Source organism: Mauremys mutica, chromosome 1 (assembly GCF_020497125.1).
Source record: "Mauremys mutica isolate MM-2020 ecotype Southern chromosome 1, ASM2049712v1, whole genome shotgun sequence".
In the NCBI taxonomy this organism is placed as follows: domain Eukaryota; kingdom Metazoa; phylum Chordata; order Testudines; family Geoemydidae; genus Mauremys; species Mauremys mutica.
The window spans coordinates 25,694,161-25,720,491 of NC_059072.1; the positions used below are offsets into that span (position 1 = coordinate 25,694,161).

The 26,331-nt window shown below is 44.1% G+C and overlaps 2 protein-coding genes across 7 annotated transcripts in view; one reads left to right on the plus strand and one right to left on the minus strand.

Annotated features, from left to right (window-relative positions):
- FBXL13 (F-box and leucine rich repeat protein 13) overlaps positions 1-26,331 on the minus strand; it is a 164,644-nt gene that overhangs the window by 37,968 nt on the left and 100,345 nt on the right. For 3 of the 4 annotated variants that reach the window (XM_045029741.1, XM_045029724.1, XR_006582122.1), the window contains exons 12-15: positions 20,486-20,615; positions 5,695-5,793; positions 4,786-4,903; positions 4,456-4,618 (exon numbers count right to left, since the gene is read on the minus strand). In XM_045029741.1, coding sequence (XP_044885676.1) covers positions 4,456-4,618; positions 4,786-4,903; positions 5,695-5,793; positions 20,486-20,615 — 510 coding nt within the window. The remainder of the gene's footprint in view (positions 1-4,455; positions 4,619-4,785; positions 4,904-5,694; positions 5,794-20,485; positions 20,616-26,331) is intronic. The other variant, XM_045029732.1, reaches the window with a different exon arrangement.
- LRRC17 (leucine rich repeat containing 17) overlaps positions 1-26,331 on the plus strand; it is a 67,745-nt gene that overhangs the window by 17,192 nt on the left and 24,222 nt on the right. Inside the window, exon 3 of one of the 3 annotated variants that reach the window (XR_006582130.1) lies at positions 2,881-2,946. The exons of 1 other annotated variant lie outside the window; for it this stretch is intronic. The gene's annotated coding sequence lies outside the window, so the exon portion shown is untranslated. Of the gene's footprint in view, positions 1-2,880; positions 2,947-20,339; positions 20,546-26,331 lie in introns of those variants that run through there. One more of the 3 variants, XM_045029763.1, reaches the window with a different exon arrangement.

Consider the following 26,331-nt stretch of genomic DNA (forward strand, 5'->3'; position numbering starts at 1 on the left):
TTACCCATCCTGGCTAATAGCCATTAATGGACTTAACCTCCATGAATTTATCTAGTTCTCTTTTAAACGCTGTTATAGTCCTAGCCTTCACGACCTCCTCAGGCAAGGAGTTCCACAAGTTGACTGTGCACTGTGTGAAGAAGAACTTCCTTTTATTTGTTTTAAACCTGCTGCCCAATAATTTCATTTGGTGGTCCCTAGTTCTTGTATTATGGGAACAAGTAAATAACTTTTCCTTATTTACTTTCTCTACATCACTGATGATTTTATATACCTCTATCATATCCCCCCTTAGTCTCCTCTTTTCCAAGCTGAAAAGTCCTAGCCTCTTTAATCTCTCCTCATATGGGACCCGTCCCAAACCCCTAATCATTTTAGTTGCCCTTCTCTAAATCTTTTCTAATGCCAGTATATCTTTTTGAGATGAGGAGACCATATCTATACGCAATACTCAAGATGTGGGCATACCATGGATTGTAGCAAACTACAATTTAATCGCAAAGTGACACAAATAAACACAAAGCAACATCCTGGCTTACTAAAGAACACTATCTAAAATGTGCTCTTAAAGCCTCCTTCAACTTTACAGCACTTTGGTGTGCTCTTGTAATTGCCCCTGGGTTTGGATGTTCAAAATCAGACAGATTTTCCAGTTCCCCTCCTCCATCTTGTTGGTAACGTTTCCCCATTTGCCTCACAAATATGATGTGAGTCACACATCATGCATCAATGACAGGAATATTTGGCTCACTGAGATCCAGTATAGTCATGAGGCAACTCCACCATCCTTTCAATCTACCGGATGCACATTCAACAATCATCTTGCACCCAGCTCAGAGGATAGTTATATCTTTTATTACTGTTGTCCAGGAGCCCAACATGTGGTTTCATAAGCCAGGGATGCAAAGGGTAGATTGGGACCCCCAAAGAATCACAATTGGGATTGCAATCACACCACTGTGAATGCGCTGGTCCAGGAAAATCTCTGTGAATGCAACTTGTCATCAAAGTCATGTGTTCCTGAAAATGCAAGTATCGTGCACCTTGCCAGACAGCCCAGTGTTAATGTCAGTGAAACATCCTCAGGGATCCACCATAACCTGGCATAACCTGAAGAAGTATTCCTTTCTGTTTGTATATTCAGAAGCAAGACAGACTCAGGATATGTCTCTCATATTGCAGTTTGGGAAGCTCATAACATTGAATCCATCTATTATTTACTGCATATTGCCCAGAGTCACAATCATGTGTAGCAGGACATGTTTAATGGTATTCCACACCTGGATGACAACAGCCCCTACCGCAGACTTCCCAACATGGAATTGATTGTCTATAAACAGATAGCAATCCAGTATCGTTAGCTTCCACAGCATGATTGCCACCTGTTTCCTCACTATCAAAACAGCTCTCATTTTGGAGTCTCTGTGCTGGAGGACTGGGACAAGTTCTGCACACAATTCCAAAAATGTGGCCTTCTGCATTACAGACTTCCACTGGTATCCCAGATTTGCATCACAATGTGATCCCTCAATTCAATGCTCATTTCACAGGCCCGGAAGCACTACTCCACCATGTGCAGCTGGTGAATGTCTGCTGTACCTGGCGATTTTCATTCCCTGTCTGCAGCATCCACTCCTGCTTAAATTTCTCATTTTCACTACTGCATGTCCGGCCACTGTAGTAGCTCTGAGGTGCTGCAAATACAGAAGAATCAGGCCCAGATGCCCTATCACTACAACAGAAACAAGAACTCCAGCATTCTGTTCACCATCTATGCTTCTGCCAGTGAGATGGCAGAGAGATCGAAAACCAGTGCAAATAATTGTTGGAATTTTAAAAAATACAGCACAAAAATATGAGATTATGGGATGGAGACTGGAGTAGAGCAAATCGTGGGAACTTGAATCTAAGCTCCCATACAATTTCTTGACAGGAATGCTGACATCCCACAATGCACTTCCTAAATGTTGCACAAGGCAGAGTGCTAGATCATGCAGTGCGCACTGGGAAACCTACCCACAGCAATGTGTGTCTTGCCAATACAACTTCTCACAGTGCAGACAGGCAGCACCAGCAAAGTGTGCACACACAGCAGCAACGTTACAATATCAACAGCTCTATGTAGGTAAAAATGTTACTGGTAAATCCTTCTAGTATAGATGTGGTCTAAGTGTTAAAGCAAATTCATGCAGCTGTCTCCACCATCATAATGTCATGCCACTTCTGTGGTACATCTCAACACAACATAAATTATATTTACATGCATTGTTATCACATTGTGATGCAGCATCAACAAGCCCCAAAGTGATTTAATTGCTTGTGAATCATCATCATCATCATCATGTTCCCATTACGCCTCTGGCGTTTAGGGCAGCAGTGAAGCTCCTCCACTTCTGACTGTTTCTGGCAAGTCTTTCAATGGTTCCTTAGCTGTGCCCCAGGTTTTTCAGCTCGGTTTCCACAGCTGTTTGCCATGTTGTTTTCAGGTGGCTTCATTTTCGCTTGCCTTCAGGTGTCCATCTTATTGCTATTCTGTTGATGGAATCAGTTTCCATCTGAAGCACATAGCCAATCCATCTCCAATGCCTCCTGGCAATGATGGTGCTCGGATCCTTTTGGCTGCACTGTGTCAATAGATCTTGGTCTGAGATTGTTCTGGGCCAAAAGATACGGAGGATTTTTCTGAGGCAGGTTGTATGGAATAAAGACAGTTTGGACATGTCATACTTTCTCATTCCCCAGCATTCTTCACTATAAAGCATTGTTGAAAGTACGCAGCTCTGATAAATCTTGAGTTTGGTTTTGGCATTGTACTTTGATGATTTCCAGACTGTATTTAAGCTCCTGAAGGTGTTCCTGGTTTTACTGATTCTGTTCCAGATGTCCTGGCTTATTCCACCGCCCTGGCTGATGGTGCTGCCCAAGTATGTGAACGTTTCTACATTGGTGAGAACATAATCCTCTATCCGTATTGGTGATGGTGAGGCAATATTAAAGGTCATGATATCTGTCTTATTGTGGTTGATTTTGTACTCTGGTGTCCGTACCTTGTCATGGCAGGACAGCTTGCATGCTCTAACAATCCCCCGAGTCTGTGTCGGCAGACACCCCCCCCCCGCCAACAGAGGGCTACTGCGGCAGCACCGGACAGAGCCCCGGGCCCTTTAATCGCCACTGGAGCTCCGGGCAGCATGGGCCAGGGAACTCAGATGGACTGGGTGGGGGACGCTGACCCCCAACCCTGCCCCTTCCACCTGAGGCCCTGCCCATTTCGGGGGAGGGGGGAGACAGAGAAGCACCATACCGGAAAGAGCTCCATTTTACTTTCACCCCGCCTTCAGGAGTCAATGACCCGTATAATTGCCAGTGGTGAAAGCTGAAAGGAAGCCACTGGCATGAAGACTGACATGCTCAACACCAAGACAAAAACTAAACTTGTTTTTTAGAACGTACGAACAATGTACAAAATAGAAAAGTTAGCTCAGGTCACAGCAGAGATGAGATGCTACAGCTTACACATCCTGGGTGTCAGCGAGAGCAGATGGACGGGATCAGGAAGATTAACAACAGCCTCAGGAGAAACCTTACTGTATTCTGGATGGGATGATGGACAACACCATGAGAGTGTTGCCATCCTTTTGCTTGTGACTGTAGCCCCCTTAAAATGAGGATGACCCTAGAAATCTCAAGATAAGCAGCAACCCAATTGCATGGCACTATTTAATGTGCCACTGCCAAGATTTAAATAATTTTTTGTGCTCATTCCTCCTGACACATCCACTACACCACAAAACCTAGAATGGGGACAGTTTTAGGGTTCTTTTGTGCTGTTCTGGAGCCTGGGCCAGGATCTGGCCCATAATCTATTTGTTATTTGGCTTTGTTTCTAACAACATAATACAAACTTAAATTTGAAAACAGATTTTACATCAAATCTATATTTCTGCAGTAATGCAACTTGTTGCTTTTATGCTGATAGCTGTGAAAAAGAAGGTAGTTTTGTTTATGTCCTAGTACTTCCTAGTCCGAATACATTACCTCCATCTTCAAGAAGCTAATAAAACACCCTTAAACTCTAATTGTCCTGTCCCACAGTACATTCTATTCTGTTTCATACTATCCTCACTATAGCCTGAATCCAGCAAAGCACTTAAGTACATGCCTGGAACTACTCATGTGCTTAGAGTTACATGCATGCTTAAGTGCTTTGCTAGATTTGGGTATTAAGAAGTATTTATATCCAATGTATTTTTCAAAACATGCTACAGGAACAAAATGTATTTGTATTTGGTACACATTTGGTATATTTGGAACAAAAATATATTTAAAATAAATTAATCATATATTTATGAGCACAGTCGGAGCATTTAAATCTGAAAGCAATTCACCTTAAGAGGAATATAAATCATTTAACTAAAATAAATAGATCACAGAAAACTGGATGTAATTTATTACCTTACACAGTCTGCTAAATTCAATACAAGAATATACTTCAGTGGAGAAATTGTCTTAAGACTGACATCTGTAATCTTCTGGCAATCAGCCATATAAATGTGCTTGATTTGTGGGCAAGATTTGCTCATCAACTTGAAACTTAAATCAGTAATCCGGTTATTTCCTGTTGAAATACATGAAGGCATAAATCACATATTAGCCATGCATTAAGGGCTTGATCCAAATCCCCACTGAAATTAATTGAAATGCTCCTGCTGTTTCCAAATGAGCCAAATCAGACTCTAAAAGCATAAATTAATAATTCTGCTGAAATACTGTAACGTCACTGACCTTCAATTCTGACCTTGACAAGTTTACATTCAGCAAGGGCTTTAAAAGCTACATCAGAAAGATGTGGAGAGTCCAGAAAGACAACAGACATAATCTGTTGGCATTTTTCAACTAAAGCCTTTGAAGAAAACAAAAAAGGATGATTAAACAGAACAACCACATCTGTGGTATGTTACATAGCCAAAAGCTAACTAATATTATGTTCATTTATCTAATAATAACAATTGTATTTTCTTCCATTATAGTTATAACCCAATTTTAATACTAAACTTTTAAACTGTGACCAATGGTACAGATAATCAACTTAAAATCTTGTATTTTTTTTATTATAATTTGAAACATAAGCGGGGAAAAAATCAGTGACCTGAGGTATGCTGAGGAGCAGATATGCAAGGGTATGCATCTAGTATAACAATTAGATTTGCAGAAGCTTGAAATTGTTTTACCATATCTGTGGCCCTGTTGTGCCTTCGATTTTAATGCAGAACTCTTCATTGAAGTCAACAGGAAGTTCTCTGCAAAAAATCAGTGGCACAATATTGGCCTGATATTCTATACTAATGGCCAGCTAAACTTTGATTTAATACAAAATAAAGCCAAATAAGTCTTATTTATATGTTAGGAGATTATGCTTTGATTGTGCCAATACACAGCTGGGAAAAGATGGAACTGTTGAAAGTTTCTGAGAGGAATCAAGAGTTAAAAGGACTTGTAAATCTGGTCTGGAATAAAATGATCAATTTGTTTGGTGATGTTTTAAAAAATATATTCTTGTTAAAAGTGCTTAAAGGGTGAAATTCTCCTATTAGATTGCATGTGCACAACTCCCTTTGAAGTCAATGTGAAAGGTACACACATATTCAATGGCAGAAATTTCCCCTAAATGCAAGGTTGTTTTCAATTTCTTACTTGAATACATTTGTCTGTAAGAGTTGGCATATCATTGATTACCAAATGCTTAATCCCACTGCAGCTGTTAGCAATATATCTGAAGCCATCAACAGAGATCTGATTTTAAAAAAAAGAAATCAGGTTTTATAAAGCATTTACATCTTGCAGGAAAGAGAACAAAGAAAAAATGGTTACTAACCTTTCTGTAACTGTTGTTCTTCAAGATGTGTTGTACATGTCCATTCCAACATAGGTGTATGCATGCCCTAAGCACATCTGCTGGAATTTTTTCCCTAGTGGTATCCATCGAGTTGGCTCCGACACCCTCTGTTGCTGCACTCATAGCGCCGGTATAAGGGGCCCTGCCAATCCCATTCCTCTTCAGTTTCTTCTTACCGATTGACTCAAATAAAAAGGGATAGAGGGTGGGTTTTGGCATGGACATGTGCAACACATCTCTAAGAACAGCTGAAGAAAGGTTAGTAACTGTTTTTTCTTCCTCGAGTGGTTGCACATGTCCATTCCAATGTAGGTGACTCACAAGCAGTTGTACAGGAGGTGGGCTTGGAGTTCAAAGACAGGCTGGCTATAAGACTGTGTGCCTGAAATTGGCATCATCTCTAGCTTGCTGGGTGATGGCATAGTCCAGGGGTGGCAAAACTTATTGACCTTCCAAGCCGCATATGACAATCTTCAGAAGTTCGAGAGCTGGGTGCACCTTCCAGAGCTTGGGGCTTCTGCCCTGCAGCAGGGTGGTGGGGCTAGGGGCTTCAGCTGGCACCTCCCCTGAGGCTGAAGCCCTCAGACCCAGCAGGCACCTCCCGTGGGGCTGAAGCCCTTAGACCAGGTGTCGGCAAACTTTTTGGCCTGAGGGCCACATCTGGGTGGGGAAATGTTATGCAGGGCCATGAATGTAGGGCTGGGGCAGGGGGTTGGGGTGCAGGAGGGAGTATGGGGTGTGGAAGGGGGTGCAGTGTGCAGGAAGGGGCTCAGGGCAAGGGGTAGAGGTGCAGGAGGGGGCTCAGGGCAGGGGTGCACGAGGGGTGTGGAGTGCAGCAGGGGGCTCAGGGCAGGGGGTTGGGGTGCAGGAGGGGTGCAGGGTGCAGCAGGGGGCTCAGGGCAGGGGGTTGGAGGCTCAGGGCAGGGGGTTTGGGTACAGGAGGGGGTGCAGAGTGCAGGAGGGGGCTTTGGGCAGGGGGTTGGGGTGCAGCAGGGGGCTCAAGGCAGGGGGTTAGGGGACTCAGGGCAGGGGGTTGGGGTGCAGGGTGCAGGAGGGGTTTGGGATGCGGGCTCCGGCCTGGTGCCGCTTACTTCGAGTGGCTTTGGGGTGGCAGCAGTGCACAGCAGGACTAAGGCAGGCTCCTGGCCTGCCCCGGCCCTGCGCTGCTCTCAGAAGTGGCCAGCACGTCCGGTAGTGGCTCCTGGGGGTGGGGTGGGGCAGAGGACTCCACTGCGCACTGCCCTCACCTGTGGATACCATCCCCGAAGCTCCCATTGGCTGCGGTTCCCCATTCCCGGCCAATGGGAGCTGCAGGGGGTGGTGCCTGCAGGCGGGGGCAGCGCACAGAGCCCTCTGCTCCTCCCTCCCCCAGGGGCTGCAGGGACGTGGTGCCGGATTGAAAGCCCTGACGGGCCGGATCTGGCTCGCGGGCCATAGTTTGCCCTCCCCTGCCCTAGACCCCTCTCCCTGCTGGAAGTCCCTAGCCACTCCATCCTGCTGCAAGGCAGAAGCCCCGAGTTCTCCCGCACCTCCGCCACAATCTGGTAGTGGAGAATGGAGAGGCCTGGGGAGTTCCACAAGCCACACTTTAACTGTAAAAAAGCCGCATTTGGCTTGCGAGCTGCCGTTTGGCCACCCTGGCATAGTGCATTGAGAATGTGTGCACCGATGACCAGGTCGCTGCTCTGCAGATGTCCAGAATAGGGACTTGCACTAGGAAGGTGGCCGAGGAGGCCTGCAATCTTGTGGAATGAGCAGTCAGGTTAGCTGGAGGCAGGACACCTGCGAGTTCATAACACACCCGAATGCATGAAGTAATCCAGGATGAAATTCTCTGGGTGAAGATGAGAAGGCCCTTCATCCTTTCTGCTATCGCTATGAACAGCTGAATCGATCTGCAGAATGGTTTGGTCCTTTTACATAGAAAGCTAGAGCCCATGTAACATCCAACGAGTGTAGGCGCTGTTCCTCTCTGTTTGCATGTGGTTTAGGGTAGAATACCAGCAGGAAGATTGCTTCCACTGCAGTGGAATTGTGAAACCACCTTAGGGAGGAACGATGGGTGTGGACGCAGCTGTATATTATCCTAGAAGATCATATATGGGCGTTCCGACATAGGGGACTGGATCTCTGAAACCCTTCTGGCTGAAGTGATGGCCACTTTCCAGGAGAGGTTCAACAATGACCACATTGAAATGGCTCAAATGGTGGACCTGTGAGCTTCTACAGGATAAGGTTTAGATCCTAGGGAGGAATAGGTTCTCTTACCCATGGGTATACCCTCTCCAGGCCTTTAACAAAATGCATAAACATCTTGTGCAAAAAAATAGATCAGTTGTTAACCTTGGGATGGAAGGCTGAGATGGCTGCAAGGTGAACCTTGACTGAAGAGAGGGCCAAACCTTGCTTCAGAAGCAAACGGTACTCTAAAATGAACTGTAGTGAGGACTGCATAAGTGAAATTCCCCATTGGGAGAACCAGATGGAGAATCGTTTTCATTTTGCAAGGTAGATGGCCTTGTAGGAGGGTTTTCTACTGCCTTGTAGGACTCTATGGACTTGCTCCAAGCAAGCTTGCTCTCAGGATTCAGCCATGGAGATTTCAGGCTGTCAGATGGAGGGAGCTGAGGTTTGGTTGGGGCAGTCAACCGTAGTCTAGGGAGATCAGGTCCAGGTGTAGCGGAAGCAGTAGCGGGGCCTCCACTGAAAGGCCTAAGAGGGTGGTGAACCACTGTTGTCTGGGCCATGCCAGGGCATGAGAATGAGCTGTGTTCAGTCCCGCTTGATCTTCATCAGAACCTTGTGTATCAACAGGGTAGGAGGGAATGCATAATATAAGTGATAATAGACAGGAATGTGTCTATTAGAGACCCTGGGCTGTAGTCTTACGGGGAGCAAAACTGGTGTCATTTCCTGTTGTTTCAGTAGCAAACAGGTCTATAAGGGGAGTCCCCACCATTGGAAGATGTCCCTTGTGATGTCCGATTGGAGGGACCATTTGTGGTGAGAGGAGAAAGACTTGCTGAGTTGATTCACCAGCTGGTTCTGCATTCCCAGAAGGTAGGACGCTTTTAGACTGTGCAATGCAGAGCTCCCACAGCTGGATTGCTTCCTGACATAGGGGTAAGAGAGTGCTCCACCCTGTCTGTTGATGTAGAACATGGCTGTTGTGTTGTCTGTGAGAACCAAAATGATCTTGTTTGTAATGTGAAGTAGGAATGCCTGACAGGCTGGGCTAACTGCCCTGAGCTCCCTGACATTGATATGGAGGGAAAGCTCTTCTTGAGACTAGAGGCCCTGAGTCCAGAGGGACCCTAGGTAGGCTCCCCAACCTAGGGCTGATGTGTTGGATACTAGTGACATTGATGGTTAAGTCTGCGAAAAGAGAACCCCTGCACATACTATGCAGGGGTTGAGCCACCACGTAAGTCAATCAAGGACCTGAGTGGGAACAGTGAGCACCAAGTTCAGGAGATGACTCAAGGGAAAGTATTCCATGGTCAGCCAAGCTTGCAGAGGTCTGAGACGTAGCCTCGCATGTTGCCCTATGTATCTGCATGAAGCTTTGTGGCCCAGAAGGCTCAGACACTTTTGTGCTGTTGTGATTGAGTGAGCCTGGAGGGACCTAATCTGAGCCGTAATTGACCAAAAATGATCTTCCAGAAAGTAGGGCCCTCGCCTGCATGGAGTCAAGAACTGCACCAATGAACTCTAGCCTTTGGACATGGACAAGGGTGGATTTCTGGTCGATTATCAGTAGGCAGGTCAATTGGATGAGATGGATGTCGGATTCCACCTGAGCTCTCAACCAACCTCTGACTAGCCAGTCGTCAAGGTATGGGAATACATGAACTCCCTTTTTTCTGAGGAAAGCCACCGCCACCACCATGCATTTGGTGAAGATCTGTGGGGCGGCTGACTGGCTGAACAGAAGAACCACAAATCAGAGGGAGCAGGTTTGTATAATTTTTGGTGGTGCCCAGAACGGGTCCAAGTCCCCCCCCCCCACACCTGCCTAAGGCTCTGGGAGGAAGTTTGGGTGCAGGAGGGATTTGAGGTGCAGGCTCTGGGTTGGGACAGAGGGTTAGGGTGTGGGGTGGGGGGCTGGGGATGAGGAGTTTGAGGTGCAGCAGGCAGGCTGCCCTGGGGCAGGGGGTCAGAGAAGAGGACTCCCCACAGCCCTCTCCCCACTGGCAGCAGCGAGCTCTGGGGGGGCGAGGGAGCCCTTCTTCCCCAGCTGACACTCACCCAAGCCCCTCCCAAGCTGCTGCTCAGGAGGTCCAGCCAGGATAAGCCCCACCCCACAGTCGACTCAGAGTCGCCTGCTGGGGCGGGGGACTGCCATGGGCCTCCTCCCTCTGCAGGTGCAGCAGCTGCCTCAGCGTACCTCCAGCACCGCTCCCTTGTAGCCGTCCGCGGTCTCTGGTCACTGCAAATGCCTCCATAGTCAATGGTACTGTGAACTGATCTGTACACTGTCTGCCTGAAAAAGATGCCTCCTGTGCTGGCATCAGCAGAACTTGAGGAGGTACTCTGTTGTTGAAGTGCCAGGGAGGAAGAGTGGCCCAGTGCAGGTCTCACTCTATCATGGTCCCCATGCCTACTTGTCTTTGGCACCAGAGATTGACTCTTCTGCTGCTGGTTTCTTTTTTTTTTTAAATAAGTGGAGATATACCAATCTCCTAGAACTGGAAGGGACCTTGGAAGGTCATTTGAGTCCAGCCCCCTGCCTTCACTAGCAGGACCAATTTTTGCCCCAGATCCCTAAGTGGCCTCCTCAAGGATTGAACTCACAACCCTAGGTTTAGCAGGCCAATGCTCAAACCACTGAGCTATCCCTCCCCCCCTTCTTGGCCCTGGAGATAAAGATCAGTGCCAGGACTCACAACTGGTAGGAGGAGAACTCCGCACCAAAGCTGAGGTGGTTGATGCCAAGTCCAAGAAGCACGGTTCTGAAGCGGGACTTAGGGCTGCCTCCATGAGAAGGACCTTCAACCTTGCTTCCCTGTCCTTCTTGGTGCAGGGTTTGAAGTCCCTGCAAATCTGGCAGCAGTCTTTCCTGTGAGATTCCCCTAAGCATTTGAGACAACTTGAGAGCAAGTCACTCAATGGCATTGACTTGCCACAGGAAGTGCAAGGCTTGATGCCCGATGACTGAGGCATGCCCTGGCTCTGGGAAGGCGGACAACCTTGCTAACGAAGAGTGGAGGCATCCAAAACGATCCATTAAAACTATTCAACTATTTGAACTAACTACTAACTACCAAACTACAGTAACTATTTACACTAAAGAAATAGGAAAATCCACTAGGAGGAATTGCCTGAGCAATGAAAGGAGTTCCAGCCACTGTCCTGGGCAGTAAGAAGGAAATGAAGGGGAACGGGGTGAGCAGGGCCCTTTATACCAGTGTTATGAATGCATGGCACCATACAGCACTGGAGCCGACCTGACAGATACCATTAGAGTAGAAAATTCCAACGACTGTGCTTGGGGCATGCACAAACCTATATTGGAATGGACATGTGCAAGCACTCGAAGAACAGTACGGTAAGAGCCAGAGGTATGTTCCAGTATTGCAGAATTGCTTGTACCTCCATAGTGAGTGAACCATAAAATGTATCAATTCAAACTATTAAACAAGTAAAGAACCTGTATATAGTATTAGTGTAACACATTACTTATAATTGTAGAGGCTTGAGATGTTTGACTTGGCACTTTAAAGAACTAAATAGTGGTTCATCTAGCACTTCAGAGGAGGGAGTATTTCAAAATCTAAATCCTAGTATGAATTTTACAGTCTTTTCTTATCTCTACAATGGACTTAACCCAAGCCCTGGGATGCTTGGAATCCAGATCAGAATTTTATGGCTCAAGCCCATTTTTAAAATACTGATAAATATTTTTGTACAACATAAAACATAATAAACATGTTTTCAGTTTCTTCTGAATTTAAGTGCTGTCTTCTGAGAACTGATTCATCTAACATTATAAATTAGAGAACTTCAAAAGAATTTGTAGTAGTGATGATAATAATACCTAGGTCTTATATAGTGCTTTTACATCAGTAGATCTCAAAGTGCTTCACATTCTTCTTAATATATTAATCTGCACAACACCCGTGAGGCAGGGCAATGCTATTATCACCATTTTCACACAAGGGGAACTCCGGCATGGAGAGGCTAAGTGACTTGCCCAAAATCACACAGGAAGTCAGTGGTGGAGCAGGGAATTGAACCGTACTTTATTAGTCCATGTAATTTCCAATTATGCTGGTTTTTCAGCCTGATGAGATTCTATAAAGGTAAAGTTTATAATGAATAAATCATGCCTTCCATGGGTACATCTACACAGCAAAGAAAAACCTGTGATCACCCTCTCACTCACGATTCCATAAGGGCAATGAAGAGTCTGGGTGATTGCCTAAAGTATTTTGCTTTCTGAGGCCTGGTCTACACTATGAAGTTAGGTTGAATTTAGCCGCATTAGGTCGATTTTATAATGAATGCATCTACACAACCAACCCCGTTCCACCGACCTAAAGGGCTCTTAAAATCGACTGCTGTACTCCTTCCCGACGAGGGGAGTAGCGCTAAAGTCGACCTTGCTGGGTTGAATATGGGGTAGTGTAGACGCAGCGCTGTGCAATTCGATGGTATTGGCCTCCAGGAGCTATCCCAAAGTGCTCCAGTGTGACCGCTCTGGACAGCACTTTCAACTCGGATGCACTAGCCAGGTACACAGAAAAAGCACCGGGAACTTTTGACTTTCATTTCCTGTTTGGTCAGCGTGGCGAGCTCAGCAGAACAGGTGACCATGCAGTCTCAAATGAGCTTCAGCATGGAGCGAACAGGAGACACTGGATCTGATTGGTGTATGGGGAGAAGAATCTGTGCAGGCAGAACTCCAGTCTAGCAGAAGAAATGCTAATATATATGCCAAAATCGCACAGGGCATGGTGAACAGAGGTTACACCAGGGATGCACAGCAGTGCCGCGTGAAAATTAAGAAGCTCAGGCAAACCTACCCAAAGACAAAGGAGGCAAATGGTCGCTCCAGGTCAGAGCCCCAGACATCCCACTTCTATGATGAGCTGCATGCCATTCTAGAGGAGGACCCTACCAACACTCTCCGTGGACACCTACAAGGTGGCAGCCTCACGCAACACGGATGAGGATTCTGTGGATGAGGAAGAGGAGGAGGAGGAGGAGAATGCTCAGCAGACAAGCGGGAAATCCATTTTCCCCGGCAGTCAGGACCTTTTCCTCACTCTGGAGCCAATACCCTCCCAGGGCCTATTGTTCCCAGAACCTGAAGGCGGAGAAGGAACCCCTGGTGAGTGTACATTTGTAATGACACTACAGGGGTTAAAAGCAATTGTGTTTAATGTTTGATTTACCCTGAACAATTGGGATGCATTCGCAGCCAGGACAGCTAATGGAAAAGTCTATTAACGTGTCTGGGGATGGAGCAGGAATCCTCCAGGGACATCTTCATGAAGCTCTCCTGGAGGTACTTTGAAAGCATTTGCAGAAGGTTTCTGGGGAGGGCTGCCTTATTTCGTCCTCCATGGTAGGACACTTTACCATGCCAAGCCAATAGCAAGTGGTCTGGAATCATTTGCAGCACAAAGCCTGGCAGCGAATGGTCCTGGGTTTTGGTTGCATTCATGCAACATTCAGTCTTTATCTTTCTGTGTCAGCCTCAGGAGAGTCATATCATTCATGGTCACCTGGCTGAAATAAGGGAAGTTTTGTAAGGGAACAGCAATCCCCTCTGTTTGCTGATCCCCGACATATTAGACCCCAGGCATGTTGGGCTGTTTGCTCTTGGCTAAAAGGGATCATCCTGGAGAATAACCATGCAGGGGGGTAAGGGTGTGCTGCACATCCACCCCAAAATTGCAGCCCCTCCTTTTAAATGGCAAACACAACTGGCATTGGTTGCTATGGGAAAGGAGGGTGCTGCAGTTTGAAACCATTCCCACATGTTATGAACGTGGAAGATGCCAACTGCACGTACCCTTTGGCTTACCATGGCTGCCTGGAAACCAAATTCTGTTGCCCAGCCGTGTGTGATATGTCACCATACCAGCAGGCGCTCAGTATAAAAGGCAAAATGCGATCTTGTACCTAAAACACATGTGCTGCCTGCTGTGAATTGCTTGATTCACTGTGAAAGAGTCTCCATTTTGTTCTCAGAAATGTATCATCTTTAAAGTCTACTGTCCCTCCCACCCCCCGCAGCTGCAAATGCTTCTATGCTCCCCACAGCAACTCCCATCCCTGAGGTTATCACAGATTAGAAGGCGAAAAAAACGCACTCGCGATGACATGTTTTCCGAGTTCATGCAGTCCTCCCGCACTGATAGGGCACAGCTGAATGCACGGAGGCATTCAGTGGCAGAGGCCAGGAAAGCATACAGTGAGCGTGATCGGAACACACAGAAGGAGATGCTGAGGCTAATGGGGGAGCAAATGGACATGATGAGGCATCTGGTGGAGCTGCAGGAAAGGCAACTAGACTATAGACCACCGCTGCAGCCATTGTGTAACTGCCTGCCCTCCTCGCCAAGTTCCATATCCTCCTCACTCAGACACCCAAGAGCGCCGGGGGGAGGGGGCCCCCCTCCGGACACCCTGCCACTCAACTCCAGGGGATGGCCCAAGCAACAGAAGGCTGTCATTCACAGCTTTGATTTGTGGCTGTGGGGGCCAGCAGCAGTTCGCTGGCTGCTCAATGCTAACATCCACCTCTGTGCCTATTTCTGTGCTACCTTGTTCCAGCTGCCCTTGCCTTGCTCCCAGACTTGCCTCTGTCCTGCCCCCAGACTTGCCTCTGTCCTGCCCTTACTTTGAATCCCTCCTTAGCTTCAGCTTCTGACTACCGATTCCAGCTCTGACCCTACTTGTCAATTCCTGATGCCCGCTCTGACTATTAGGCTAGACTGCCTTCAGCCAGATCAGCTGACACCCCCACATTAAAAGAGAGATGGAATTTTCCCCAGTTACTGCCCTTCAACAAAGAACTTCCACCTGCATGGAAGATATGAGCAGTGAAGGAAAGGGCTGGTCTCTGCCTTCATCCATCACTGGTGGGAAGGGGGAAAGAGGACATTAGGAGAGGTGAACCTTTTGCAGAGAAGTCAGAAATTCAGCTGGGCAATGAAGGTTTGGTAAGGGCAGCAAAGGCTGGTTTGGGGAGGAGCTGGAAAAGTGGTATGCTGACAAACAGTCTCCATTAAGAATGAAGAGAGGCTACAGATGATGGACGTAAAGACTGGAAACTCATATAGTACTGATGAAAACAGCAAGTGGAGAGGGTTGTAGCAACCAGGGATGTGCAGCAGCTGGGAAGGGACTGTGATTCAGAACAGGGTATGGAGGAGTGGAGAAAGTGCTGAACTGAGAATTGGACACTAACGGTAAAGAGACACAAAAAGGGATGCAGAAATTAGATATAGTAGTCAGGAGCATTCAAATTTAGCTGTGCAGATGGGTCAGAGCAGCATGGGTGTAGCCCACAAGTTTCTAGAGTTCAATAAACTTTTCACTAAATTAGACGATTACTGAAAAGACTTTTAATCTCTTTCTCTGGAAAAACATTGTTTTCTGAACAAGGGCAAGCTGATACCACAAATAGCAGCAGCTGAGTTTATTACTCAATATAAAGCCAAAAACAATTATACTGAGCCAGCCAATAAGATCACTGTCCAGAACTTTTTTTTTGGGTGGGGGGGGGAGGAGGGTAGGGAACTCTGACAAAGTATTTTTTTAACTGTGGAATAACGGCTCTAAGGCATAAAGCTGAGGAAATTCAGCTGTGAAAACTGGCTTTAAAAGGAGATTAGAATAATTTAGTTAGTCCTCATTTAGGGCCTGCTGCAATATCATACATATTTACACCTTTTGCCTTATTCTCATAAATAAATATATCAGAAAAATCTTATTTTTGGACAGTATCTGCCAACTACATATTGAAAAGGTACTTTTTATTACAGAAGAACCAACATCTGGTGGTCACTCTTAAGAGACAGAACACTATGTGTGGGAAATGTATAATGAATCACAAAACCACAGCATAGTCAATTTATTTTGAATTTCAATGTCTTTAATAGACCCCCCTTATGTTTGAGATTCTTCAAGAGCCTGTAACTGGAACTTAATACTGCATTTCTTAGCTGCAGCTGCCATGCTGAGAATTCCCTTGTGGAAATGGTGGGGGTAGTAGAGGGGGAAGTCATAGAGGTCATAAAACTGGTGCAGCCAACTCCTAAGCCAACACGCTCACCCCCACCTCAGTGTACAGCACAGCATGCTAGGGAAGGAAAGAGTGATGTTGACCAATTCTCAGCTGGCATATGATCTCTTAGGAACTACAGCCAACCACTATAAGTTAAAACAACCCCTAGGCTGTTTTAACTTTCACTGTGGATAAGGTAGTTGCAGTTTGAGAATCAGTGAGTTATTCCTTGACATGCCACCTTCTTTCCCCCACATGCTGACAAGATCTTGGCACAGGAGAAAATCTGGTCTCAAATTTCTTGAAAATCTTCTTGCCTCTTATTTAACTGAAAATACTTTTTCTGAGTTGGCTAGGTAAATCAATCTAATATGACAATTAATGACCTTCAATTCTTTTGTGCATTGCCATTTCTGCAATACTGAGCCTGATAGTGAAACATCTTCCCACCAAAAAAACACCAGTTGGTCTGTGGCAGCAGCAGGGAGAAGAAATCTTTAGCTTCATGGACTCCTCATTTCTTGCTGTCTAAGCTCCAAAATACAGCTGTCGGCCACATGGAAGTCTTTGGACTGTGCCAAAACTATCCCAGGGTGACTGATCATCAGTCAGCCAGGGAAGACACGCATCCAGTGTTGCTCTGAGACTCAGTGAGTTTTCTGACAGCTTTTTCCATGATTTTATATACGACAACTGGCCTACATGGAACATGTAATTTTGCGTGTGGAACAGGAGTAGTTTTGGTCAATCACACAGTGCCTAAACCAGCATTACAATACACTGCCAAGGGCACGTATCCCTAAGGAATGGGTGTATAATCCACAACTGCATAGCCAGGAGGCCCCCAAATGTTTTATAGGCTAGCAGCCATTGAGGATGCTTTCTGTTGGCTCTCCCTTTTCTTAAGCAACAAATGTACTGTATTGTAGCAAGAATTTGCCCTGTGATTTTTATGAAAGTGTTAAGATCCTCTGACAAAGATTTTTGTATTATTTTGGATAGCTATTCAGAAACAATACATAGTCTACTTATTATTCCCTCCCCAAAATAATTTGCTATAGGGTATTTCCGTATCTTGTACAACAGAGTTCCATTCTCTTCTCTATTTTTTTTTCATTTACAGTACTGCTGCTTTTTCATTCTAACAGGTATCCAGTATGCTGTACATGCCATTTTGTAATGAATGAGTTTAACTTTTAGGTCAGAGGTAGATCTATTGGTGTTCTGCACAACTTGTTCGACAGTTTAAAAGTAAAGTAATAATTGGAGATCTACCAATCTCCTAGAACTGGAAGGGACCTCGAAAGGTCATCGAGTCCAGCCCCCTGCCTTCACTAGCAGGACCAATTTTTGCCCCAGATCCCTAAGTGGCCTCCTCAAGGATTGAACTCACAACCCTGGGTTTAGCAGGCCAATGCTCAAACCACTGAGCTGTTAGCAAGGCAGTTTTACTCTTTACTCCACGCTTCCCTTAATTTGCTTGGTGGACATTAGCTGATATAAGGAGAAAGCTACAGATTGTTATCTTTGTCAATGTAGCAACATATACCATTAACAAAGTTTGGTTGGGACTGTCAGTTCATTAATTAGTGACAATCTGTTCTATTATTTGCCTTACTTGCAGATATTATTCCGGCTTCTTTCCCAACTGTCTCTCTTTTTGAACTTTGAAAATGAAAGAAAGCTTATTCTATGGAATAGTTGGTTTGTATACTTCATTCCTTTTATTCAATTATTCAGTTGAGTGACAAGATTTTTCTCTAAAGAACATCAATTATATTTTATATTTTATATATCTGAGGTCTATAGCCACAACCTTCACATTTTTTCTAAGAAAGCAGGCTTTATATAGAATTATACTATCCCCTCACCAAATTTTCTTATAGTATAACAGCAATCCACTTGCAGTTTTTCCTAAAAACAAACCACAATTTCCAATATGTCTAATCCGTTATGTCTTCATTTAGGGCTGTATCAGAAAGATCTCTTCTCAGGTTAAACATAATACACATTTGGGTTGATGCCACATATAGCAGGACTACCTCACACCAACCTCAGGAGGCCCATTTTACACTGCAAATGAGAAGGCCTATTTACGCCTCCAAATGAGGAGAAGAAAGAGAGAACATGCCATACTCGTACATGCTCACATAGGGAAGGTAGTTAGCACTCCTGTTTTCTTAAACAAAAAAACCCCAAATCCTTATAGTAATATGACTTTCCAGCTACCCTAGGGGTGGGAGAGAAAAGCAGGTCTTCCACCTCCTCCTATCCTTCTCCAGGATTCCACTTTCAGGGATTCACCAACACCACCACAGTTCGCAAGTACAAAGTATACCAAAGCGCAGTCCACAGATTCAATTCAAATGTCCCTAAAAGTAAACTTCTGCTCCATCTCTTATCCCATAATCAGATAACAGTTGTGAGTGAGAGGAATTTATCCCTTCAGATTTGGAACCTATGCATTTCAAACCTGTTGTTTAGACTGCCCTGCAGTTCTAAAGATACTGAGTTCACAGTTTTCCCTAAAATGTTAAGGAAGGTGGAGGCAAGCCAATAAATAGTTTCTATAGGCACCCTGAGCATAGATAAAATCTGGAATTATTAAATTATTACTTTTGGTGTTAATCTGGATGAAGTTAAGGTGAGTAGATGCTTTCAGAGAAGGGAATACATAGGTGCAGAAATACAAAATGTACACCATTCTTTTTAAAGTAATCCTGGAATTATCCCTAGTTGTGGTATTCCCAAGAAGAAATGAGTTAATTAGTTCTTCAGAAAGTGCTTTCCAAGTTTTCATAGTGCTTTTGATTAGGGTTGCCAGGCGTCCGGTTTTCTACCAGAACACCCGGTCGAAAATGGACCCTGGTGGCTCCAGTCAGCACCGCCGACCAGGCCATTAAAAGTCCAGTCAGCAGTGCTGCAGGTCGAAGGCAGGCTAGTCCCTACCTGTCCTGGCACCGCACTGCACCCCGGAAGCGGGCAGCAGGTCCAGTTCCTAGGCAGGGGGGGCCAAGAGGATCCGCACACTGCCCCTGCCCTGAGCACCGGCTCTGCACTCCCATTGGCTGGGAAATGAGGCCAACGGGAGCTGGGGGGTGTGTGCCTGAGGGCAAGAGCAGCACATGGAAATTTAAAATGCATTGCTGGATCAGGGTCTATGGTCTTTGGCACATTAAAAGTTTCAATCTGATAAATACAATCTATAGCAATATTTTGATATTGGTATTAATTCTGATTCAATGTAAGAATTTTACATTTTCTAAATCTAACTTTTTAAAATAATGCCTACTGCTTTCAGGTATATCATCTCCATACCTACCTTTTTAATTACTTTTTCCGAGCCTATAACTCCTTTGATATTACTATCTTGCCTTAAAGCTATGCCTAATGAGAGAACAGACAGTCAGGTTGTTATGGCAGTAGACTGGAAGATGTGGGTTCAATTCCTGGCACAAGCATCCTGTGTAACCTTGGACAAGTTACTTTCTGTCCCTTAGTTCTCCATTTGTAAAATGGGGATAATAATCCCCTGATTCACAAGCACATTATTTCTTAGATGATACAGTGATGACGGCAATTTAAGTATGCAGATGGATAGATAGAATGGTTCTACTAAAATATCAAGCCATGAAGGAAAGAGGAGGCAAACATATCACATAGGGGACAATTCATGTGGAGGCGGTATATTTGTTAAAATATTGGTGGTATATTACTGCTCCATAGTCTAGCATTTTACAGTGCTTTAAGAAAAGATATATCAGGATATAGCATATATCTGAAAGTCTTGGAAATACTCAGCACTTAGTACTAAAAATTTTAGTAGGAAAATAAAATAAACTCCCCAAGTTATTAGCTAATTTTAGATTGCAGAATTACACATTATTTTAGTTTTCAATTGAAACTTACTTTGTAGTAGTATTAGAAAGCTCACGGGTAGATTGATTTCCTTTTCAGGAAATGTGGTGCAAGCTCTCCCATAAAGATTTTTGTTTGTTGATATCTTGGTATAAACTGTATTTTCAAGGCTCTGGATTTTAAATTTCACATTGTATACATAGTAACACAACACAAAATTAGTCTATTTTAAGTCTGCGTAAAATAATGCTTGTTTTTATTATGCAATTAAGTACTTTTTGTTTATAGACATGACACTATGCTGGACATGAGCCAAAGCCTATAGTGCTAGTCCTCAGTAAAAATGTAAGCAGCTGTGGTCATGTAATTTAAAACCTCTGAAAAGTTTGCTGCAGTGCTTGTACTACTTTAGTATACCATGAGTGCTGGATGCAGCCAGTCATCGAAAGGATTCCTTTCCTCACAGCATGAAAGAGAAATGAAATGCAAACCTGAATGCAACCTGAAAGGTCTAAATAGATGAGCTTGTGACATCCTTTCCCAGATCCCAGGTACTGTAAACCTTTGTCTGTGAATTTTCTGCAGTAAGCTAAACTCAGATATTGTAAATTGGAGAAGCTCCTTTACAAAAGAGGGAGAAAAAACAGTTACTACAACAGTAGGCTACAGAACATAGATGCAATCACATTCCATAGCTAACATCTTTCTAAAAATTCTGTAAAAAAGGGATGCTAGATTTTAACTGAGATTCTTTCCTTGTTGAAATTTAAAATAATTTAGTTTTCCTTGTTTCAAGTATTGTAACTTGTTTGGAAACAGTACTATGGTACAGTATATCATATCATCCTTAACTATAGTCAAATAAACATTAATTTACAGATAATTTACTTAATTGCAAAAGCACACATTTTTGTAATAAGTTGGGAATGAATGTGTATATTTTGGAAGCCAATAGACCTTTGAGGGCAAGGTTACAGGATTTACTTTGCCATTGATTTTACAAGCTGTGTCTGTTGGAAATGAAAACCAGAACTCTATCAAAGGATGATAAAAGCATACAGGGATTAAACATACTGTTAAACCTTCTGTGGTCATGTAATTGTTTCCATTAACATTTTAAAAGCATGCTATTAAAACAAATTTAAAGTGGAAAGAGATACAAAACTAATGCATACACATATCAAAGAATTCAGTTTTCTCTAAATGAAGTTTAAATCAATTATTTTTAGAAAATACTTGATTATTTACACCAAATATTAGATAAAAGAACAGTGGGAAACTATGTACATGGAAAATTGTAAGTGTATTGTATGAATATGTACTCTCTAAATCTATTCAAGTTTTTATTATGCAAATTTAGGCATATAATATATCGAAGATTCTAAATTATACTGAACTAAATTTCTAACTGAAATAAACAAGTATTGCAATATCATAATTACCAGAAATGAAAGCTTACAGAAAAAATCAAAACATATAATTAGGATTAGGGCATACTGCTCTGTAAGAGATTTAGATTTAGGGATATGCTCAGGCTAGTTATGCAAGTCAGCAAAAACTAGGCATTTTGAAGAGAGGCAGGAATACCCACTCTGGAAGTGATTACTTAAGGAGCGGTTCACAGCATTGTTGTGGGAATTCACTTTATGCCTTGAGAGTATACTGAGAAAACATACTGTTAAATCAAACTGGGCAGAAAAAGGGGGATAGGAAGTTGGAAAGCAACAGGAAAAATTGCTCAAAAACATTAAATACATGCTAAAATTAAATTTCATATTAAGAAAAAAAGGCAAATAAAACAATCAAACAGAGACAATAGATAATAAATTCAGGGATCTTTTTAAATGGAAGATGTTTCTTTCTATATTTAATAAAGAAATGTAAGTACTGCCAAGTTACTTTCTAGAAGCACAAGCCTTTCTCCATTATATTGGAGTAATCTGCATCAGGAAGTAGAGTAGATATGCTCAGCATTGTTGATCAGCTTTTCAGAGGATACACCTCTAGGCATAGTCTCTATGAAACACACTGCAATAAGAGAATGTTTTTGAAGTTTTCTGACAGTTTTGCTTCGATCCATCTATAGTGTTGGTTGCCCAAGGCAGAATGAGTTCAGTCAGGTACAGAGAAAGCTTCTGCTCCATTGTATTGAAGACTGGGAACAAATATCTTCTACTAGCAGGTAGCAGCTCAACACTTCTTGTAGGCACCCTAACTTTCTTTACAGATTGCTATGTAACTCTTTCTCTGCCCTCTATTTTTATGATCTGTGTGTTTCCTGCTTTCTTCTGACATTTTCAAGTGACAACTTTCTCAGTAATACAAAACTAAATCGCAGATCTTTAACTTAGAGCAGGGATTTACAGTTGCCTGTGTGCTGGATCCTATTTTATAGCTGAATCTGACATGGATCCTAAAATCTTGGCTTTTGTGACTTTGAGTCTATCATTTGGCATCAAGATCTTAACATAGTGACGTTTTAAAACAATTTGCCAGAATAATCCTCCATAGTTATTCTGGATAGACAGGCTTCATGTATATTGCAAGGTCTGTAACATAACTTCATTGGAGGAGAAATACAAAGCAGACTTCCATCTTGTCACAATATCTTAAATCAACTGTGTAACTCAGAGGCTCAATTCTCCTGATAGAATGAAAGAGTGGAAGAGGAACATGTGAAATGGCCAACCAGTTTCCAGCTCATTAAGAATACAGTTCCTTTTGATGGTTTTTCCAATAATGGATACTTGATATGGAGCAGTAAGATGTATGGGAAGAATTGCAAGATGCATATATTTCCACAGCTAAAAGCGTTTATGTTAGCTACATTGTCTCAGAGAACTACAAAGGAAGTATCTGTCGTGAGCTGCCAGTTTTTGAGCATCCCTAGAAACACTACTGAAATTTGAGTGCTATCAAAAGCCTCATACTGTTAATCTCAGAAAGAACTATAGTATTGCTTTACGTCCATATGTCTTCAGCAAAGAAGTGTTGCATTTGGCAGTTTTCATTCAGAATTATAATTTGCTACTGACATTTTTCACACATTTTAGGAAAAAACACTGTAAACAAGGCAAGAGAAATCCATTAATGAAACTCTAGTATTTTATTGACTCGACCAAAGAGGAAATTTTACCTTATTTGTACATTTTGTTTCTCATATTGGAGACATCCACCAATCTGGTTAACCCACTCCTGGGTGGGTCTTGCCCATACATAAACAGAAGCAGCTGGCTCTAATTTTTTGGTGGTAATAGGAAGCTTGGGTAGCCGGGATAACATAGAGTGGCAGGTATTCCAGAAAAAACATTCCAAATTTAAACATGAAGAAATTGAAACTAGACGAAGGCAAAAATTATGCCAATATGGAGAAAAAAAACATTGGCTTTTCCATAGATGATAGAAAGAATAAAACTGGTGCAGAGACGGAGGGTGATAGGCTGTCTGAAGCAAGACTAGACTCTGGCACTGGATTGGTACATTCTCAAGACATCATTCCACTGCAGGCAAATCCAAAAGTCAAAAATATACTATGCAAACAACAGAGAAAAACACACTCCAGGAATATGTGGAGCTGCTGTGAAAAGTCAAATTTTGTTTTCTCAAGGGGGAAGAAGTAGTGCACAACTACCATCAAAGAAGGAGACAACTCCGTTGGAATAACTCAGCTTTCTTCTACTGCTTCTTTTGATAAGTGGACTGGACCTTCCCAACAGTAGGTCCTCCAGCCCTCCAGTTTGGTGGATGAACACACATCTCCCACAATAGGAATGGATGTTTATCTATAACTATTACAACATAGTTCACCTGGATAGTTGAATTCTTTGCATTTGCTTTTTTTTTTTTTGTAGTTCTCCAAGAAATATTTGATTCAAGAAATATGGCTGCTTTAAATACACAATTCTCTGTGTTTTTTTGCATATTGTTTTGCCACATCTCAGACAAAGTGCCTTATTTCTACATGTGCCTGCGTGACTGTTGTAGACTAATAAGACCCAGCGTATGCTCAAGAGCTCAATGGAAATTTGCACACTTTGCTGGATTCAAGTCACAGACTGAAAAAAATCTCCCTCTGAACTTCTTTAAACCCACTACTATGCCATAAAGAAAATCAAAACGGATAGCTTCAAGCAAAGCCAAGCCTTACTGACCGTTTTGAAGAAATAAGGGACAAAACAGGAACTTGGTAGAGTAGGCAGGACATATAATCACAACATTGCTTGACTGCCTATCTACTTTTAAAAAATCACTATCCAAGCAATTCTGAATACATCTCATTCAATAGATATGCATACAGAACACATCTAAACATCCTCTGCCAAATTATAACTATCAACACTAGACTACAATGCTACTGAGTTATCTGAAACTTTACCGCCAAAAAATCTGTAAAAAAAAAATCTCTCCTTGGTGAATAGATAATTATAAAGGAAATGGTAGTCAGTATAAGAAACTCACTTATAGTTCCTTCTTCTCTCTGGGAGTCAGTCATACATATTCAGAGCAGATAATCACCCCCTTTTAAATCCAGACACCCAAGACCTTACATCACAGCCATTAACCTTCCTGCTGAAGTGACAGGGCTGCTTTCAGAACCTGTCAACATCATAGTCATCCAAAATGGCCAGTGATATGCCTCATGAAGGCTGAGTGCCCTTTTTCAGGAGGTGTGCTTCTAACGCATTCATATTTGGCCAGGGAGGTAACAGTCCAAGATAAAAGCTTAAACTTTGCTCTTCTACTTGCAATGCACCACCACTAAGCCATTGAGATGGGTAAAAAAACCTGACCCCACGCGGCGTAATGACAAATTCCTCTTTCGTACGCTGTCGGCAGCTTTACCAGTTACTAGAATGCAAAGAACAAATCGGGATGGCAATTCCTTATACTTTAGCTCAAAACTGCACATTCATGTGCCCTTTGTTTGTGAGTTTTCCTCTCCATCCAAAGAAAGCAAAGGCTTATTGTACTTTATAATCCAGAAAATTGCTGCTTTTCTGATTAATGATCTACATAGGGTGACCATATTTCCCCATGCTGAATGTGGGATACCTGGTAAAATTACTCATATTCAAGCAAGTTTAACAGAAATTCATCAGAACGATGCAGTACAAATGTTAAAATTAACATCAAGTTGACTGAGCCCCTGTTAAAAAGAAATACTGTGTAGCTGAATTATTTTTATTTACCTTCTTATCTTTAAGGTTTTAGGGTTCACACAGGGAGCAGTGACACACACATACACACACTCCCGTACACCTCTCTCAAACGGGGTGGGAGGGGGGGACCGACTGACTTGACTGTCCCTGCCCGGTGCTCTCTGCCCTCCATGCCTGGCTGGGCCCCCAGGATGGACCCACCTTTCCTGGTACCTGGCGCTGCATCTTCCCGAGGCAACACGTAGGGGGGCACACAGGGTCACATGCCCCCCCTCCCCAGATTTCTGCCAGGGTTCACACCAGAATGTGGCCTGCAGCAGCCTTTTGGCAGTGTGCAGGAGGGGAGAGATGGGAGCTGCTTCTAGTCATGGGGTGGGAGTGCGGGGGCGGAGGGATGACCTGGCCCATATCTTTGCAGAGCTCATCTCTTCTCCCCTACACCCCAGTGGCTGGAAGCAGCTTGTCCCTTCCTGCCCACACAGTGTCGAAAGGCAGCTAACACCTCCAAGCTGTTGCTGGCCACTGACATAACCCAGCCGCCTCCTGTCCCCCAGCTACAGCGCAGGCTGGAAGGGGTTAAGCTCTAAGGATGCATTGTGCCAGGGAATCTGACTTCAGGGGCTTCAGCAAACCGGGCCAGAGAGGTGGCTCAGCAGGGGAGGGTGCCTAGGGGACGGAGAAGCCCTGCGCTCCCTGGGGGCAGGACCCGGGGAGGTGGGCGGGTGAAGAGGGTGCTAAGTACCTGCCCGGGGGGGGCTGCTGTGGAGCCTGCAGGGTTGGGATGCAAAGCGGCTGGAAATCGCTTCCCCCTGCCACCACCCCAGAGCTTAGCTGAGGGGCAGAGAGGCTTCCCCATGCCAGCGCTGTGCGGGGCTTTGGCACATGCCGGGCTCGGCTCCTCCCAGCTAGCGCACCAGGCCAAAGGATCTTGGCCTTTCCTAGGGCGTCGGCCCAGCCAGAGGCAGTGAGGGAAGGAAGGAGCCTTCCACCCAGGCTCTTGGTGAGCTGAGCACTCTGACCAGGGGCTGGTTCTCCGCACAGCGCTGTGAGTGGGACGCGCCCTGACAGGGGAGATATGGAGAAGCAGTAGGGCTGAGGGGATGGGATGAAGGGGCAAAGGAGGGAGAGGACACTGAGAGGGGGAGCACATAAAGAGCCGATGGGTGGGCAGCAGAGGC